At 42.3% G+C, this 20,829-nt stretch overlaps 1 protein-coding gene across 2 annotated transcripts in view; it reads right to left on the bottom strand.

Annotated features, from left to right (window-relative positions):
* The window catches only part of CEP55 (centrosomal protein 55), a 35,268-nt gene that overhangs the window by 6,984 nt on the left and 7,455 nt on the right, over positions 1 to 20,829 (bottom strand). For both annotated transcript variants that reach the window (XM_003312687.7, XM_521564.8), the window contains exons 4-8: positions 17,830 to 17,898; positions 9,356 to 9,506; positions 7,666 to 7,979; positions 5,967 to 6,038; positions 5,108 to 5,233 (exon numbers count right to left, since the gene is read on the bottom strand). In XM_003312687.7, the coding sequence (XP_003312735.1) occupies positions 5,108 to 5,233; positions 5,967 to 6,038; positions 7,666 to 7,979; positions 9,356 to 9,506; positions 17,830 to 17,898 (732 nt within the window). The remainder of the gene's footprint in view (positions 1 to 5,107; positions 5,234 to 5,966; positions 6,039 to 7,665; positions 7,980 to 9,355; positions 9,507 to 17,829; positions 17,899 to 20,829) is intronic.

The following is a 20,829-nucleotide window of genomic DNA, read 5'->3' as shown; positions in this document are numbered from 1 at the left end:
GCGAGCCTAGATCACACCACTGCACTCCAGCCTGGGCACCATTGAGCACTGAGTTAACGAGACTCCGTCTGCAATCCTGCCCCCTCAGGAGGCCGAGGCTGGCGGATCACTCGTGGCTAGGAGCTGGAGACCAGTCCGGCCAACACAGTGAAACCCACCAAAAAAACATGAAAACCAGTCAGGCGTGGCGGCGTGAGTGCAATCGCAGGCACTCGGCAGGCTGGGGCAGGAGAATCAGGCAGGGAGGCTGCAGTGAGCCGAGATGGCAGCAGTACAGTCCAGCTTTGGCCCGGCATGAGAGGGAGACCGTGGAAAGGAGAGGGAGAGGGAGACAGGAGACGGGAGATGGGAGACGGGAGAGGGAGAGGGAGAGGGAGACGGGAGAGGGAGACGGGAGAGGGAGACGGGAGACGGGAGACGGGAGAGGGAGACGGGAGACGGGAGACGGGAGATGGGAGAGGGAGACGGGAGAGGGAGAGGGAGACGGGAGACGGGAGAGGGAGACGGGAGACGGGTCTCCAATGTAATCCCTAGTTTAGTCTTGGGAGGGTGTATGTGTCGAGGAATTTATCCATTTCTTCTAGATTTTCTAGTTTATTTGCGTAGAGGTGTTTATAGTATTCTCCAATGGTAGTTTGTATTTCTGTGGGATCGGTGTGCTATCCCCTTTATCATTTTTTATTGTGTCTATTTGATTCTTCTCTCTTTTCTTCTTTATTAGTCTTGCTAGCAGTCTATCGATTTTGTTGATCTTTTCAAAAAACCAGCTCCTGGATTCATTGATTTTTTGAAAGTTTTTTTGTGTCTCTATCTCCTTCAGTTCTGCTCTGATCTTAGTTATTTCTTGCCTTCTGCTAGCTTTTGAATGGGTTTGCTCTTGCTTCTCTAGTTCTTTTAATTGTGACGTTAGGGTGTCAATTTTAGATCTTTCCTGCTTTCTCTTGTGGGCATTTAGTGCTATAAATTTCCCTCTACACACTGCTTTAAATGTGTCCCAGAGATTCTGGTATGTTGTATCTTTGTTCTCATTGGTTTCAAAGAACATCTTTATTTCTGCCTTCATTTCATTATGTACCCAGTAGTCATTCAGGAGCAGGTTGTTCAGTTTCCATGTAGTTGAGCGGTTTTGAGTGAGTTTCTTAATCCTGAGTTCTAGTTTGATTGCACTGTGGTCTGAGAGACAGTTTGTTATAATTTCTGTTCTTTTACATTTGCTGAGGAGTGTTTTACTTCCAACTATGTGGTCAATTTTGGAATAAGTGCAGTGTGGTGCTGAGAAGAATGTATATTCTGTTGATTTGGGGTGGAGAGTTCTGTAGATGTCTATTAGGTCCGCTTGGTGCAGAACTGAGTTCAATTCCTGGATATCCTTGTTAACTTTCTGTCTCGTGGATCTGTCTCATGTTGACAGTGGGGTGTTAAAGTCTCCCATTATTATCGTGTGGGAGTCTAAGTCTCTTTGTAGGTCTCTAAGGACTTGCTTTATGAATCTGGGTGCTCCTGTATTGGGTGCATATATATTTAGGATAGTTAGCTCTTGTTGTTGAATTGATCCCTTTACCATTATGTAATGTCCTTCTTTGTCTGTTTTGATCTTTGTTGGTTTAAAGTCTGTTTCATCAGAGATTAGGATTGCAACTCCTGCCTTTTTTTGTTTTCTATTTGCTTGGTAGATCTTCCTCAATCCCTTTGTTTTGAGCCTATGTGTGTCACTGCATGTGAGATGGGTTTCCTGAATACAGCACACTGATGGGTCTTGACTCTTTATCCAAATTGCCAGTCTGTGTCTTTTAATTGTAGCATTTAGCCCATTTACATTTAAGGTTAATATTGTTATGTGTGAATTTGACCCTGTCATTATGATGTTAGCTGGTTATTTTGCTCTTTACTTGATGCAGTTTTTTCCTAGCCTCGATGGTCTTTATAATTTGGCATGTTTTTGCAGTGGCTGGTACTGGTTGTTCCTTTCCACGTTTAGTGCTTCCTTTAGGAGCTCTTGTAGGTCAGGCCTGGTGGTGACAAAATCTCTCAGCATTTGCTTGTCTGTAAAGGATTTTATTTTTCCTTCACTTATGAAGCTTACTCTGGCTGGATATGAAATTCTGGGTTGAAAATTCTTTTCTTTAAGAATGTTGAATATTGACCCCCACTCTCTTCTGGCTTGTACAGTTTCTGCTGAGAGATCAGCTGTTAGTCTGATGGGCTTCCCTTTGTGGGTAACCCGACCTTTCTCTCTGGCTGCCCTTAACATTTTTTCCTTCATTTCAACTTTGGTGAATCTGACAATTATGTGTCTTGGAGTTGCTCTTCTCGAGGAGTATCTTTGTGGCATTCTCTGTATTTCCTTAATTTGAATGTTGGCCTGCCTTGCTAGACTGGGGAAGTTCTCCTGGATAATATCCTGCAGTGTTTTCCAATTTGGTTGCATTCTCCTCGTCACTTTCAGATACACCAATCAGACATAGATTTGGTCTTTTCACATAGTCCCATATTTCTTGGAGGCTTTGTTCGTTTCTTTTTATTCTTTTTTCTCAAAACTTCTCTTCTCACTTCATTTCATTCATTTGATCTTCCATCATTGATACTCATTCTTCCAGTTGATCAAATCGGCTACTGAGGCTTGTGCATTCGTCACGTTGTTCTCGTGCTGTGATTTTCAGCTCCATCTGGTCCTTTAAGGACTTCTCTGCATTGGTTATTCTAGTTAGCCATTCGTCTAATCTTTTTTCAAGGTTTTCAACTTCTTTGCCACGGGTTCGAACTTCCTCCTTTAGCTCGGAGAAGTTTGATCATCTGAAGCCTTCTTCTCTCAACTCTTCATTCTCCATCCAGCTTTGTTCCGTTGCTGGTGAGGAGCTGCGTTCCTTTGGAGGAGGAGAGGCGCTCTGATTTTTAGAATTTTCAGTTTTTCTGCTCTGTTTTTTCCCCATCTTTGTGGTTTTATCTACCTTTGGTCTTTGATGATGGTGACATACAGATGGGGTTTTGGTGTGGATGTCCTTTCTGTTTGTTAGTTTTCCTTCTAACAGTCAGGACCCTCAGCTGCAGGTCTTTTGGAGTTTGCCAGAGGTCCACTCCAGACCCTGTTTGCCTGGGTATCAGCAGCGGAGGCTGCAGAACAGCGAATATTGGTGAACAGCAAATGTTGCTGCCTGATTGCTCCTCCGGAAGTTTTGTCTCAGAGGGGTACCCGGCTGTGTGAGGTGTCAGTCTGCCCCTACTGGGGGGTGCCTCCCAGTTAGGCTACTCGGGGGTCAGGGACCCACTTGTAGAGGCAGTCTGTCCGTTCTCAGATCTCAAGCTGCGTGCTGGGAGAACCACTACTGTCTTCCAATCTGTCAGACAGGGACATTTAAGTCTGCAGAGGTTTCTGCTGCCTTTTGTTTGGCTATGCCCTGCCCCCAGAGTTGGAGTCTACAGAGGCAGGCAGGCCTCCTTGAGCTGCGGTGGGCTCCACCCAGTTCGAGCTTCCCGGCCGCTTTGTTTACTTACTCAAGCCTCAGCAATGGCGGGCACCCCTCCCCCAGCCTCACTGCTACCTTGCAGTTTGATCTCAGACTGCTGTGGTAGCAATGAGCAAGGCTCCGTAGGCGTAGGACCCTCCAAGCCGGGCGTGGGATATAATCTCCTGGTGTGCCATTTGCTAAGACCGTCGGAATAGCACAGTATTAGGGTGGGAATGACCTGATTTTCCAGGTGCCGTCGGTCACCCCTTTCCTTGGCTAGAAAAGGGAATTCCCTGACCCCTTGCGCTTCCTGGGTGAGGTGATGCCTCACCCTGCTTCGGTTCACGCTCGGTGCGCTGCACCCACCGTCTGACAGTCCCCACTGAGATGAACCCAGTACCTCAGTTGGAAATGCAGAAATCATCCGTCTTCTGCGTCGCTCACGCTGGGAGCTGTAGACTGGAGCTGCTCCTATTCAGCCATCTTGCAACCGCCCCCACAAAATTACAAATTCTTTTGCATACCCTCTGCTCCCTAAGCTTTGAATGGCCAATAACAAAAATGAATTATAAATTTTCATTTCAAATATTATAAATGGGTAAAATCAATTATATACTTAAGAACAGAGCCAAAAATATATTTTCTTTCTTTTATTCATACAGAAGTTACAAGTGATTTTTACTTTTATCATTGCTTTTTTTTCCTCCTTTGAAAACTGAGGAATCATATTTGTAACATTTCACTGTCTCCAAGTATTCTATAGTAGTAGAATAAAATTTAAAATATGTACTAGTGGGACAGACATATATTCAAATGCAGACCCCCAACAAGTTTGGTCCAAAAGCTTATTAGTAAGGTGAGAATAAGTAAGTGAAAAACCATTTCATCATAGAAACAATATTATTTAAAAGGTTCATGTTTTAAAAGATTATGTTTTCAGAGTGACTCACACAAACCTCATAATACATCTAAAAAGCATATTAACAGTAATAGTCCATTATCCCTAAAAACAGCATTTTTTTCTTTTTCTTTTTTTTTTTTGAGACAGAGTCTCGCTCTGCTGCCCAGGCTGGAGTGCAGTGGCTCAGTCTCAGCCCACTGCAACCTCTGCATCCCGGGTTCAAGTGATTCTCCTGCCTTGGCCTCCCAAGTAGCTGAGGTTACAGGCGCCCGCCACCACGCCTGGCTAATTTTTTGTATTTTTAGTAGAGACAGGGTTTCACCATGTTGGTCAGGCTGGTCTCCAACTCCTGACCTCATGATCCGCCTGCCTTGGCCTCCCAAAGCGCTGGGATTTAAAGGTATGAGCCATCATGCCCAGCCTTTCTTTCTTTTTTAATAGATAAACACAATTTCAGTTCAGGATTCTGTGACTACCCTCTATTCTACCCTTTTGACCCCAGCTCAGGCACTATTTAGTGCCTCCAGCATCACAGCAGCTGGGGTAGTTGGGGGAATGTTTCCAGATGTGATCATGTCCCTCTTTCATGTCCTCTGAATTGATGCTCAAAGGGCAGTTGCTTCAAATGAGGCAGAGGCTCTACCTACTGATTTGAGATACAGCTAGCTGTGCGTTAAGCTGTATCCTCCTAAGTTCGGAACTGATTTGGTATATAAATGGAAGACGAAGACAAATTTTAGTTTAATCATTCCAGACTCACCAAGGATTCCAACTGTGTTATTTGATTTCTTGCTTTTCGGAGCTCCTTAAGAATTACATGCAATTGATGCTGCACATGTTGACGGTCGAGTTTTTCATTTTCAAAGTCTAAAGTACATGCCTGCATCTGGAAAAGGCCCAGAACAAGACCATTACAGCTGATACAGACTGTCTAGTTCTCTTGACTGGATGCTCACATTTTTTTATTAGCACATGAAGAAAATATTTATTGTACCATCGTAGCAAGAATTCACCTAAGCACCATGAAATGTTAATAAACGAGGCAGCTTATGGCTGAGGACTTGGTTTATCCAAGGAGCAAAGCCAATGCTGAGGTATAGGTGAATGAACAGCAGCTTAAGAAGTTGTTGATTAGAATTACTCCTCCCTATCCACCTTTTTTAAGGGGGAAGAAGGAGAAGGGAAAGAGATAGCTATTCCCTGGTTTGGAATATACTAAAAATCTCTGCTTTACACCATTTATAATACATTCTGAGACTAAATGGTGTCTCTCCAAGTTCTGCTTGAAGTTATAAGGTAGCCCTAATTAGGAGACATTGTTAGGCTAGGAACTACAGCCACTGGGGAAGAGCAAAATTTGCCAAGGCCAACATCTACCTGTCAAGAAAACTGCCATCACACCTCAAGAACCTGTTTAGCCTAAGGTCAGCAACAGGAATAAGTGGCTAGCAGAGTCTCTTGAAATATCTTTTTTATTGAAGAAAAAAGACTTTTATTGAAGTCTTTTAAAGACACTTTTCACAACTTTCAAACGGTTCTCCATAGAACAGCATAAACATGAGGAAAAACTGCATTTTCTAACAGGCAGAATTGAATTTAGAAGCAACCCCAATGAGTACCTGTTGTTCCAACAGAGCTACCCTTGTTTGTTCTTCTTGCTGCTTTAGCAGAGATGTGTAAAGAAACTGGACCTGTAGGACATAAAGAGAACCAATGCTGTCACATCCAACCTTTTCCGGCTTGACCTGGGATGCACGAAAAGCTCACATCACAAGTCTCACATCTCTAACCAGGACAACACCTGCTAGTCAGGGGTGAATCATTCCAGCTGGCCATCTGATGGCTATCTATGCCAGCAGCTAAGCAGTATACCACCACCCTTGCCGAGAGTTCCCTGAGGCACACAGACTGAATGCTGATAAACAGCACTAAACTCTGCAGCAGCCATGCCCCCTTTCCTGGAGGTTCTGACATTTCTGAGTAGGATAACATGGGTGGCAGTGCTGGGCCCTTAGCCAGAGCTGAAGCAAAATTTAATCAGCGCACTTAATCTCTCCCTAGTATCACTGCTCATACCTGTAGACAGAAGAAGTGTGAGTGGTAAAGACTAAGATGGCAGGCTGGGCACAGTGGCTTGCACCTGTAATCCCAGCACTTTGGGAGGCCAAGGCAGGTGGATCACATGAGGTCAGGAGTTTGAGACCAGCCTGGCCAACATGGTGAAACCCCATCTCTACTAAAAATATAAAAATTGGCCAGCCGTGGTGGTGGGCACCTGTAATCCCAGCTACTCAGGAGGCTGAGGCACAAGAATCACTTGAAGACAGGAGGTGGAGGTTACAGTGAGCTGAGATTACGCCATTGCATTCCAGCCTGGGCGACAGAGCAAGACCCTGTCTCAGAAAAAAAAAAGAAAAAAAAGACTAAGATGGCAAATGTTATAGATGGACTTGTTACTGTCCCATCACCAGCACCCTCAACTTTTGTAGGACTGTTAAAAATTATTATTAAAATAGTAGCAATAACTAGCATTTACCTTGCTTAGTTTACAAAGCACTTTTACCTTCTCTCAACTGACCCTCACCAAAGCCCTATATGGCAAGCAGAGGTTATTATTAATTTGACAAGGGAATAACCAGTGAGTAGTCAGAGAAGTTAGGTGATTTGCCTAAGGCCATATATCCTGGACTAGAGACTAGGCATGGATTCCAAATAATGTTCCTTCCATGATGCCAGGCTGCAAAGCAAAATCTAAATTAAAGAGTTCCATCAAAGTACTGTTCAATTCCAATAATCCTAACGTAGTAACTCCAACATTATTACGATACCATAGCATAAGGCTATGAGCATAACAAGAACATGGAAGATGCCATGTGAATTCACTTGAGCACATATCATCACCATTAAGATGCCAGTCTAGGAATCAGCCTCGATTCCTCTCATTACTTCACTTCTTCTTTTGGCTTCTCATATATACTGACCTCCTCCTCACTCAGAGCCTTTGTGTGTACAATTTCCTCCATTGAGAGGAAAAGTCACCCACCTCACTGGGTCCTCCTCATCATCAGGTCTTTGTCCAAATGCCATCTCCTCAGAGAGGCCTCCACTGGTCCCCAATTTCCCTTTGTCATGTCACCCTGTTGCATTTTCTTTAGTTTCCTTATTTATTGTTTATGGTCTGTTTCTGTTCTGGAATATAACTCCCATGAGGGGCAGGAATTTGTTTTGTCCCTAGCCAGTTCTCTAGTGGTCAAATAGTCCCTGACACTTAGAAAGTGTTCGGTGAACACTCTGAATTATGGATCTGGTTAAGTTTACCTGAGATAAGAGCTCTTCGGATCTCTTCTTCTCTTCTTCAAGTTTTCCCCTAGCAATATCATTCTCTTCCCTGAGTCTTTGTATCTTCTCTGTTTTATGCCTATCATCTTCCAGATGTTGCACATCTGCCCTTCTTTGTGAATACAACAGCTGATTTAAATTGTGAACTTCTTTTTGGGTTTCTTCATATTTTCTTCGAAATTCACTCAGTTCAAAACTCAGCTGAGTTATGGTTTGTCGTTCAACCTCAAGATCTTTTTTTGCACTTGCCAAGAGATCGTTGTAACATTTCTGCTTCTCTTCTTGAAGATAACCTATGACAAACAACATTATGGCACAACTCACTTTATAAAATAAATAATATTCCTGAAAAGTGAAACATCAAACATCTAAATGAATCACACTATTTCCTTAGTTTACAACATGAAAAGTCAAGAGATAGGGACTATGGTCGATATTTGATGAAATAAAAAACAAGTTCAGGTATACTATTTGAAGTTATAAAACACAAATAGAAGAACTAAAAACAGTAACATCTATTCTGTTGGGAGGGAAAGTCTAAAGAAGTTCAATCAACAAATAGGAACACAAGCTCATTATTTATATGTGGAGATAACTATCAAAATTAAAATAGAAATATTAAGAGCAGTTGCCGGATGGGAGGAAGAAATGGGGATTGGGATGGGAAAGACAGGGCAAGGTCCTTCTTCACTATTACATTATTCTAACAAGTGCTTATATTGCTTTGATAAAACAGACACACAGAGAAAGAGAGAGAGAGAGAGAGAGAACTGTATTACCAAAGAAAAGAAATTAGACTTAGCCCATAACTAAAATCCTGCTTTTACATAAGCACATATTTTATAGAAGCAACTTAGTGCCATTAGGGCTGACAGCTTCCAAGTGCCTCCAGAGACATTTATAGTTTCTTTTTAGCATTAGCTTTGTTTTAAGTATTCAAATATGATTCTCCAATCTTATGAGTCTTGTTCCCCTTTCTTTAGACTTCTCTATAAAATTCAAGGCTTTGGTCCCCTCCAAACTGTCAGTCTTTTAAGGAGAGCGTTGCATGGAGTTTCTCATTTTTCTTTTCTTAGCTTGTCATCTAGAATTGCTAAACCTATTTCTTCATCTGTAAAATGAGAATACTGACCTTTCCTGCCCCGCCTCTTAGGGTTGCTCTAAAACTCCACTAAGATCTATGTAAGGGAAACTGCAAAGTGCTTGGCAAAAAGACAGCATCGTGAATGAGAAATTTCATCTCAATTCTATACCTGAAGTTCAAATGATTTAAGGATCATCTAAAAAAGGCATTCTTTCTCCTGGGGTTGATATGAATAAGTGCTGAAGGGAAGCAAAGTGAAAAGAGAATTGTGACAAGGCCAACTCTGGGGGAAGTAAAAGCTGGAGAAGGACTTTGAAAAAGGGAAAGGACATTCATGGGTAGAGAGAACTGAATGTGATTTCAGAACTGCCAAAGATCACCCATTAGCCTGTGTCGGTACTTTCTTTTGATCTGAAAACGTTAGGAAATAAAACTTGCAAAAATGGTATTTCTTACTTCAGGGCTATAAGACTTGCTCTTATTTTACTTTCTAACACATATCTATAAAAATCTAAATTTGATGAATCATTCCTTTTGGAAAATGTCAGGCCTATCCCTAGAGAACATTTTTATACCAGTCAGTACCTTCTGATTCAGGCTTTTTTGTCTGCTGTGGGAGTGAATGAGCAGCTGTTTCCGTTTTCTTTTCCAACTCAAAGATCTTTGCTAAAAGTCCTTTTACATAGACTTCCCGCTGCTGATCATACACGAGCCACTGCTGATTTTTCTCCAGAGCCTTAATGGGAAGATGAAAGAAAATCAACAGTAAAATAAAAAAACAAAATCTTAAAATGGGCAAGAGAGTCCAAGTGATGTAGTCTTTTCCAACAAAAACTCTACGGCTCATAGACTAATTCTGGGCAACCATTCTATGTTACATGCCTTCAGAATACATAACAACATGACACCATCGTAGTTTATGTGGGATTAAGTTCATTTGTTTGCTTTTTTCAGTACACAACTTTCTTTGTGTGTGCGTATATGTCATTCTCTGTAAACTAAAACACCTTTTATGACAGACATGGAGATGAACTGCTCAGAATCCCCCTTCAAGAGCCCTGCCCAGCTGGCTGGGTGCGGTGGCTCTCGCCTGTAATCCCAGCACTTTGAGAGGCCGAGGGTGGTGGATCACCTGAGGTCAGGAGTTCAAGACCAGCCTGGCCAACATGGTGAAACCCTGTCTCTAATAAAAATACAAAAATTAGCCAGGCATGGTGGTGCGTGCTTGTAATCCTAACTACTCAGGAGGCTGAGGCAGGAGAATCACTTGAACCCGGGAGGTGGAGGTGGCAGTGAGCCGAGATCATGCCCCTGCACTCCAGCCTGGAAAGTCCAGTGAAACTGCGTCTCTCAAAAAAACAAACAAAAAAAAGAGGATCTCTGCCCAGCTGCATGGTGAGTGATTAGCTGATTAGCTGACAGCCTCCATCTGTTAATTCCTTCAAGTCCCTGTCAGCTTTTGAGCTGAGCTGGATTGGCCCCAGCCAACAACTGAACAAGTGCCTAACTATTGCTGCCCAACGAGGACTCTGCTTTTCAGCACTCTCTGCTCTGGAGCCCCCCATGGGGTGACAGAGACCTTGTTAGGTTTTCATCATGGTCTGATGGTCTCCCTGGCATAACTACTTCCTTTTTCCTTGCACAGATCTTGCTCCCCAGTAAACCGTCTGCACTCCTAACATCATCTCAGTGTCTTCTTTAGAGGATCAAACTTAACAGCTACCTTCTCTCTTTACTACCAACTTTCATCCTTTATATGATCTTTTATAATCCAATTAAAAACTCCAAGCTGCCGTCACTCACCTGTTTGTATAGGGGTTTCATACTTACAGTGAGTTGAATAATGTCCCCCAAAATTCATGTCCACTTGAAACCTCAGAATATGACCTTATTCAGAAATGGGGTCTGTGGGCTGGGCAGTGGCTCACACCTGTAATCCCAGCACTTTGGGAGGCCGAGGCGGGTGGATTACTTGAGGCCAGGAGTTCAAGACCAGCCTGGCCAACATGGCAAAACCCTGTCTATTTTTTAGCCGGGCATGGTGGCACGCACCTGCAGTCCCAGCTACTTGGGAGGCTGAGGTAGCAGATCACTTGAATGCGGGAGGCGGAGGTTGCAGTGAGCCAAGATTGCGCCACTGCACTCCAATCTAGACAATAGAGTGAGACCCCGTCTCAAAAAAAAAAAAAGGGGAGGGGGGGGCTTTGCAGATGCAATTAGTTAAAATGAGGCCATACTGGAGTAGGGTGAGCCCTAAATCCAATGACTAGTATCCTTATAAAAAGGAGCAGACACACAGATATACATAGAGAATGAGGCCATGTGAAGACAGAAGCTTTGTATGGCAGGGATTGTAACCAGTTCATTTCACACCAGAGGACTTGCTATAAATCCAGAGCTCATAGTAATCTGAACTTCGAAGAACCTATAACAGTATCAGCAAAGCTCATTTTTTCAAGAGTGGAATACAGATTTCAGATTACTATTTGGAGAACAACACAGTAGCTCTTAAAATGATCTATTATGCATAGATAAAATTCTTCTATTTAATTTCAATCTGACAATATAATATAGTGTTTCCTTTTATAGCAGCCACTCTTTCCAGACCTCTAGTTCCACAATGAAGAGGACACAAGGAGCTTAAAGGTTTTGGGTGTCTATCAGGGCAACTGCTTTCCGGTAAGAATTTCCATCCTTTAAAGACATTGATTGAGTCCCATATCCAGAAAGATCTACATATATGGAAACTCTTATTAAGTCTAGAGAGTTTCTCTAAGCTTTGTTAGGCTCTTTCTACTAGCACCCTACAAACTCTTGAGCAAAGCTCCTGGGTATGGCACTTAAAGGATTTTCAGCGTCTGTTTGCTATAGAATTAGCAAATGAATTAGGAAGACAGAAACAGTCTCTAAAATCAAAGACTTAGCCCAGAAGCCTCAGTCACTTTACCAGACACTTTTCTCTCTGCATCCATTAGGGAACAGTAGTCCTCTTTACATGGCTTAAGAGTCCATTTGTCAAGTGGAGATATTGTATATCCATTTTGTATTATATATCGTCAATAATGTAAAGCTCTGTGGATGGCTGTTTTCACTGTAGTAATTTGATTTTTGATTTAAAGAGTCTGTCTTATTGAAACTTCGTGGTAGATATATGATTGTTCAATGTACTTTCTTTCAACTTTTGTGTATGTTTGACATTTTTCGTAATAAAAATTGGGAAAAATAATCATAAAAGTTGGGAAAAATAATCAGTGAACTTAGTACAGTTGAGAAGATTGCTAGGATTCCTGGCCTATCTTAAAACAGGCTGCAGTAGTCACTCTCTTATTCAGCTCCACCGCCATCCCCAGTGAGGTTCTTACTCAGAACCTATGCATCTTTCAAAAGAAAGGACTCATGAGAAACCCAGGATCAGATTTAAATTTAGTTGATAAGAGAGGAAGCACTGTATGACTCACAATGCACATGTATATCCAAATACCTATAAATTATAGTGTGTTAGATACTAAAGATACCTAATTTTATACTAAATTTTACATTTGTCCACATTTAAGTAGTATTTTAATACAAATAATTTAAGTCAAAATTAAATGGTCATGAAATTTTTTTTTTTTTTTTTGAGACGGAGTTTCACTCTTGTTGCCCAGGCTGGAGTGCAATGGTGCCATCTTGGCTCACTGCAACCTCCACCTCCCGGGTTCAAGCGATTCTCTTGCCTCAGCCTCCCGAGTAGCTGGGATTACAGGCATGCGCCACCACACCCAGCTAATTTTGTATTTTTAGTAGAGATGGGGTTTCACCATGTTGGTCTCAACTCCTGACCTCAGGTGATCTGCCCGCCTTGGCCTCCCAAAGTGCTGGGATTGCAGGCATGAGCCACTGAGCCCGGCCAATTTTTTTTTTTTTGAAACGGAGTCTCGCTCTGTGGCCCCGGCTGGAATACAGTGGCATGATCTCAGCTCACTGGAAACTCTGCCTCCCGGGTTACAGCAATTCTCCTGCCTCAGCCTCCCGAGTAGCTGGGATTACAGGCGTGTACCACCACGCCCAGCTTTTTGTATTTTTATTAGAGACGGGGTATCACCATGTTGGCCCAGCTGGTCTCGAACTCCTGATCTCAGGTGATCTGCCCTTCTTGTCCTCCCAAAATGCTGGAATTACAGATGTGAGCCGCTGTGCCAGCCCAATTTTATTTTATTTATTTTATTTTTCTTTTCTTTTAAAGGAACCGGCTGGGCGCAGTGGCTCACGCCTGTAATCCCAGCACTTTGGGAGGCCGAGGCGGGCATATCACAAGGTCAGGAGTTCGAGACCAGCCTGGCCAATATGGTGAAACCCCATCTCTACTAAAAATACAAAAAATTAGCCAGGTATGGTGGCGGGCGCCAGTGGTCCCAGCTACTCCGGACGCTGAGGCAAGAGAATCACTTGAGCCCAGGAGGTGGAGGTTGCAGTGAGTTGAGATTGTGCCACTGCACTCCAGCCTGGGCAACGGAGCGAAACTCCGTCTCAAGAAAATAAATTAATTAATTAAAAAAAAAGGAACCATACATCACTTAAGTATGAGAAACAAAAATACATGTTAGTTGAAGATTCAAGGGGTAGTATTCTAAAAGGCCACATGATGGCGATGTTCCCTCAATAAACATTTCCTTATGCCACCTCTTCTCACTGTGCAAATCGGCTTTCTATCAGTATCAATACACGGAGTTGATAGCTATCATAAATATTGATTGTATTAGTTTTGAGTTTTTAGAGTCAAACATCATTGCATTAGATATGCCTTCCAGCTTTGTGTCATCTATACGTTTGTTAGGCATGCATTTAACAATTTCCTCCAAGTTACCAATAAAAATGTAGAACAAAAGTGGGCAAAATAAAATGTCCTGTGGAGTCCGGGCGCGGTGGCTCACGCCTGTAATCCCAGCACTTTGGGAGGCTGAGGCAGGCAGATCACGAGGTCAGGAGTTCAAGACCAGCCTGGCCAACATGGTGAAACCCCGTCTCTACTAAAAATAAAAAAAAATTAGCCAGGCGCAATGGCAGGTGCCTGTAATCCCAGCTACTCTGGAGGCTGAGGCAGAAGAATCGCTTGAACCAGGGAGGCAGAGGTTGCAGTGAGCTGAGATCGTGCCACTGCACTATAGCCTCGGCGACAGAGTGAGACTCTGTCTCAAAAAAAAAAAAAGTCCTGTGGAATGCTATAAAGGTCTTCCCCCAGGTTTGACAAGAATCCACTAAATATTCTGTAGACAAAAATTCCAACCAACGTAGATTAAAATGTTAGCCTATACTGGAGGAATAAAAAATGTGGGTCAATTGACAAAACTGCAGTAGGAATGGTAGATTATAGAAGTATTGTAGCCATGTTAAATTTATTAAAGTTGCTATCTGTGCTATAGTTGTGGGCAAGAGTATCCTCGTTCTTAAGAAATACACATTGAAGTCTACGGCCATACCACCCTGAACGCGCCTGATCCTGACTGATCTTGGAAGCTAAGCAGCGTTGAGTCTGGTTAGTACTTGGATGGGAGAACAAACACACATTGAAGTATATGGGTTTAAACGGCTGTGGATATGTACAATTCATTCTCAAATGGTTCAGAAAAAAATACTATGTCTATATGTGTGTGGGTGAGGGTTGAAAGAGGAAAAAGAGAGTGCAAAATGGGGTAACATGTTAACAACGGTTGAATTTTAGTAAAGGGGATATGGGCGTTATATGTTATTATATGTTATCATACTCATTCTTGTAACTTTTCTGTTAATTTGAATGTTTGCAGACAAAATAATTTTAAAACAATTATTTATCTTCCCTAAGTTCTATGCTTAAAATTCGGATATTTGAATTTAAGAGCAAGAAACGCCTATTAAAACTGTCTTTTGGCTATTTGGTTTGTCTAGTTTATACTAACATAATGCTTAAATAAATACTAAAAGTACTGACATTTGACAATGCTTACGACATTAACTCTACGTAATTATTTCAACTGTCGGCCAGAGCGAAATGGTAACGGAACAATGATACAACTGGGCCTAAAGAAGCTGTACGTAGTTTTTAGGGCTTATTTAAATATAACAAATACTAATTCTGAAAATACGTGGGTAAGCTTCTACAGGAAGTTTCTGAGAACTTTGAGAGGGTGATGGAACTAGAACTGCTGAGCTCTCAAAAGCCAAATAATGTGCCAGTGTCGGTGCTGCAAGAAGTGAGATGTCTCTTTCCGTGTTCCCTAAGTCCTCCAACTACAATTTTCCCCCTGGTCTCAAAGATTTGCTGAAATTCCAAAGGGAAAACCAGAGCTAAACCACTTCTTGCTCCTCAAATATAAGTTCTGGCTGGGTGTAATGACTCACACCTGTAATCCCAGCACTTTGGGAGGCTGAGGCAGGTGGGTCATCTGAGGTCAGAAGTTGGAGACCAGCCTGGCCAACATGGCGAAACCCTGTCTCTACTAAAAGTACAAAAATCAGCTGGGCATGGTGGCACGCACCTGTAATCCCTGTTACTCAGGAGGCTGAGGCATGAGAATCACTTGAACCCAGGAGGCGGAGGTGGCAATGAGCCAAGATCGCGCCACTGCACTCCAACCTGAGTGACAGAGTGAGACTCCATCTCAAAATAATAATAATAATAATAATGTTAATGGTTCTCAAAGGGTGGTCCAAGGGCCAGCAGCAGCAGCAGCTAGGAGTTTACTGGAAATGCAGAAAACTCAGGCACTACCCCAGACCTAGCATATTAGAGTCTGTGAATCTTGCTCAGTCTAGACCACCATTTGTAGAAGAGTTGGGTTAAATTTTACCCCATTTGTATAAACGCCTTTCTAAGACAGAGGAGACAAGCACAATGTGACCCTTAAATAAGCTGAGAAGATAGAACAAAAAGCTTGGGCTTACATATGTAGTATTTCAAAGTTAATTTCATAAAAAAGAATCATCATTATCTAAAAATACCCTCAGGTGATATCTGAAGCAGTTAGCACTGAGATGCCTAAAAAAAACATGTAAGCTTAAGATAATGGCATCTATTTTCAGGTACTTTTCTAGAAGAGACACCAGTAAAATTCAAGAAACTTCCCAAGATTCCATCCAGTCATTCTTTCAAATGTTCTAGACACTGAGGATATAGCAGTGTACAAAACATGCAAAAATCCTTCCTTCATATGACTTCTATTCTGATGGAAAGGTTGAACATTAGACAAGAGAAGTTAAATAGATTGTAAATTTAGCTGTAGTATGTGATGAGGAGGGAAAAGCAGGAGAAAGGAATAGGAATTGTCTGGGGGCTCTAATTTTAGACAAAGTGGTCAGGGAGCCCCCATTCTGTCCTCCCCCAACCCCAAGAAAGTGGCATTTAAATAAAAACCTGCATGAGGTAGGGAGGAAATCATGAAGATATCTGGGGAAGAGTGTCCCAGGCAGAGGGAACAGAAAGAGAAAAGGTGGTTTATTCAAGGAGTAGCTGGAAAGCCATTGTGGTGCAGGTGGAGTAAATAAAGAGGAATGCAGGAGCGATGTAAGATATTTCTAAATATGCGCATCTAATGCATAGGTATGGATATACATAGAATAACAAACTTCAGTGTAATAAGACACAGAATTTTTCCTTTTCATTCCAGTTACCTCTAGGTAAATTACGTATTCTGATAAGAGTACTTGGCACCTGGCTAGACATCCAGGAGATTTAAATTCTTCTTTTGAAGATCAAAAAGACTTCAAAGGATACTTGATAGATGAAGTAAAACAGAAATCTTAAGAACATGCTTATATCAGGATAGACATGCCAGTAATATTTTTGGAACCAAAATACCAACATACTGACCTAATACTTAAGTCAGAAACTTTATACTTCATATCTCTAAAACTTGAAAAAAATACACTGTAAGTAGCAGTCCTGTGTCCTCAATTTATTCCATTCCCAATAAAACCCACCAATCCATTTATGATATCAGTTTGCAATAATACAGCTTTACTGTATAACTAAAATAACCTCATACCAAATTCTAGAGAAAGGAAGTACTAAGTGTACAAAGAACGTTTCCTTTTCAACCTATGAAAGCAAACCTTAGTTTCAAGAGAAGTATTCAAACCAAAGAGAGCATCTTGCATGGATAAACCAAAAGAGAAGATACTACAAATTAAATTACATTATAATAATAAAATGGAGGCCAGGCACAGTGGCACATGCCCGTAATCCCAGCACTCTGGGAGGCCGAGGCAGGCGGATCACCTGAGGTCCGGAGTTCAAGACCAGCCTGGCCAACATGGTGAAACCCCATCTCTACTAAAAATAAAAATTAGCCAGGCGTGGTGGTGGGTGCCTGTAATCCCAGGTACTTGGGAGGCTGAAGCAGAAGAGTCACTTGAACCTGGGAGGTGGAGGCTGCAGTGAGCTGAGATCTCACCAGTCCATTCCAGCTTGGGCAACAGAGCAAGACTCCATCTCAAAAAGAGAAAAATACTGAAAAAACAAGAAACAATAAAATGATTGGGCAAATTAGGGAAATTAGATTTAGATAGAAAAGGGACGTTATTGAGGTATTTGGTGGCAGTGATAATTTCTAGGGCTGTCTACCCTACAGAGACCATGATGCCGGGCATGGTGGCTCACAGCTGTAATCCCAGCACTTTGAAAGGCTGAGGTGGGCAGATCACTTGAGGTCAGGAGTTTGAGACCAGCCTGGCCAACATGGTGAAACCCCATCTCTACTAAAAATACAAAAACTTAGCGGAGTGTGGTGGCTCGTGCCTGTAATCCCAGCTACTCAGGAGGCTGAGGTAGAACTGCTTGAACCCAGGAGACAGAGGTTGCAGTGAACAGAGATGCCACTGCACTCCAGCCTGGGCAACAGACCGAGACTTTGCCTCAGGAAAATAAAAAAAAAAAGGGACTATGCTTAGAAGAAATGATTCTTGAATGTATAGAAAGAGACTTAAATGACGCTCTCAAACCATTCAGTTTTTCTGTCACAGCACTAATGTTGCCAATTTCTGTAAAACTTAAGAATAAATGAATTAGCCCTCTTTACCCATAACTTAAAAGGAAATGAACTTACATCTTTCAGCTGTATTTCCATTTCATGAATATTATTTATTGATGAGTTGAAGCAGTTTGGAGCCACAGTCTGTAAATAATCCAACATTAGTTAACATCAGACATTCCACAATAGAAGTTGCCTCATTACATTCACCATAATAATACAGTTTAACTCACGGGGGCATCCCGAAATCCAGATCTAGGCTGGGCACGGTGGCTCACGCCTATAATCCCAGCACTCTGGGAGGTTAAGGAGGGTGGATCATTTGAGGTCAGGAGTTTGAGACCAGCCTGGCCAACATGGCGAAAACCCATCTCTACTAAAAATACAAAAAGAAAAATTAGCTGAGCCTGGTGGCTGGTGCCTATAATCCCAGCTACACGGGAGGCTGAGGCAGGAGAATCACTTGAACCCGGGAGGCGGAGGCTGCAGTGAGCCGAGATTGCACCACTGCACTCCAGCCTGAGCAATAGAGTGAGACTCTGTCTCAAAAAAAGAAAACAAAAAATCCAGATCTAGTAGATGGTGGTAAACCATCAAGCCAGGTGAGAGTTACCAGAGATAACCATTGTGAAAATTAAGATCCCCTGAAGTTTCCCAAACAGACTGGAAATCCTGAGATTTTCTATCTAATCTGACTTCTGCGGTCCTCTAGACCCCAGGATTGCCAGAATAGCCCTCAGTGCATATGAATAGCCCAGTGATTTTTACCAAAAAGACAAACACAAAACAACTAGGCTATTTAAATGACACCTAGAAGACATTAAATTGTCAAACAAAAGGTAAAAATGTTTTTCTAGAATCATGTTTTGTATTAATAATAGTATTAATTAGGCCGGGCGCAGTGGCTCGCGCCTATAATCCCAGCACTTTGGGAGGCCAAGGCGGGCGGATCACAAGGTCAGGGGTTTGAGACCAGCCTGGCCAATATGGTGAAACCCCGTCTTTACTAAAAATACAAAAATTAGCCAGGCATGGTAGCGCACCTGTAGTCCCAGCTAGTCGGGGGGCTGAGGCAGAACCCGGGAGGAGGAGGTTGCAGTGAGCCAAGATCAGGCTTATGCCTGTAATCCCAGCACTTTGGGAGGCCGAGGCAGGCAGATCACCTGAGGTCAGGAGTTCAAGACCAGCCTGGCTAACATGGTGAAACCCCATCTCTACTAATAATACAAAAATTACTCCAGCCTGGGCAACAGAGCAAGACTCTATCTCAAAAAAAAAAAAAAGTATTAATTATTAATATTAGTTCATATAGATTATATGGAACTCAAAAATTATTTCTCTCCTCTTCATTTTCTCAGAGGAATAAAAGAGAAGTGGGTGGCTAGGTAGCCAGGCTGGCCAACAAACATAGAAAAAGCTGTATTTCAGTCTTTTAATAGCTATAAGAGACTTGTGAAAACTGGCAAAGAAGCTCAAAAAAATTATTTTTCTCCAAAGATGCTCTATTCATTCACTTTAATATGTAGCCCTTTCTTTCTCTCAGTTCAGTCCTCGAGGTGGAAACTATGACAAAGATAGTTCTCTAAATCCCTTTCCTTTTACCCTGGGCACACTGTAGACTGATTCCAGCCTTCCCTGTGGTTAGTGGAGCCGTGTTCCAGTGGAATGTGAGCAGAGGTGAGATATGTCAATACCAGGCCTGGCCCCAGACCCCTCCTAGGCAGTTCTCCACAGGCTCCATCTCACAGCTACATACAGAGGACTTGGTGGGGGACCCCACCCTAAAGGAAGGTGGAGCCACTAGAAGGAAGGAACCTGGAGTCAAATGACTCTGTGGAGCAAAGCTTCCTCTACTCCAATCTGGACTAGACCAGCATGAGAGAAAAATAAACATTTGTTGCCTAAGACACTGACATTTGGAAGTTGTTATAGGAGTCAGACATACTAGTTAATACAGAAATCAATACGAGTAGCCCACAAAATTATTATAAGAATACATTTTTAAAAATTATAATTTCAGGCCAGATACGGGGGCTTATGCCTGTAATCCCAGCACTTTGGGAGGCTGAGGCAGGCGGATCACCTGAGGTCAGGAGTTCAAGACCAGCCTGGCCAACATGTTGAAACCCCATCTCTATTAATAATACAAAAATCAGCAGGGCGTGGTGGCAGGTGCCTGTAATCCCAAATACTCGGGAGGCTGTGGCAGGAGAATTACTTGAACCCAGGTGGAGGTTGCAGTGAGCTGAGATTGCACCATTGCACTCCAGCCTGGGTGGCAAAATGAGACTCTGTCTCAAAAAATAAAAAATAAATAAAAATTTTAAAAATTATAATTTCTACCAAGTTTGTATTTCACATTCCAAAAGTGGAGAAACTAACTCTTGAACTTCAAAGAAAAATTTTAGTCAGCTACTTTGAATCTGACTGTAACGTTTTATGAGTTTCAGCTCTGGAAATTCTCTAGAAAAACTTCACCTTTTTGAACTCATCTGCAGAAACACTCAAACGCCCATCTATGAAAATACACATAAATGTATAGGTCTGATCACTATCTCCCCTAAATGGGAAATAAAGTACAGAGAAAGATCCTTAACAGCACTGAGATATATTTGAAAGCTACAGATTTTCTTCTATAGATGATTTTTTTTTTTTTTTTTTGAGACAGAGGCTCACTCTGTCACCCAGGCCGGAGTACAGTGGCGCAATCTTGGCTCACTGCAACCTCCACCTTTCGGGTTCAAGCGATTCTAGTGCCCCAGCCTCCCGAATAGCTGGGATTACAGATGCGTGCCGTCACACTCGGCTAATTTTTGTATTTTTAGTAGAGATGGGGTTTCACTGTGTTGGCCAGGCTGGTCTCAAACTCCTGACCCCAGGTGATCTGCCTGCCTTGGCCTCCCAAAGTGGTGGGATTATAGGCGTGAGCCACCATGCCCAGCCTATAGATGATATTAATGTTAGTATTATTCGAATCTCCAAATCTCCAAAAGAATCAAAGGTCTGATCAATAAGTAACCATTTACCGAATACCTACTATACACTAGGCACTATGCGAGGCAATTTACATACATA

This window comes from Pan troglodytes, chromosome 8 (assembly GCF_028858775.2).
Source record: "Pan troglodytes isolate AG18354 chromosome 8, NHGRI_mPanTro3-v2.0_pri, whole genome shotgun sequence".
In the NCBI taxonomy this organism is placed as follows: Eukaryota; Metazoa; Chordata; class Mammalia; order Primates; family Hominidae; genus Pan; species Pan troglodytes.
The sequence above is the reverse complement of the archived record's forward strand: the minus strand, read 5'-3'. Positions and strand labels throughout refer to the sequence as shown.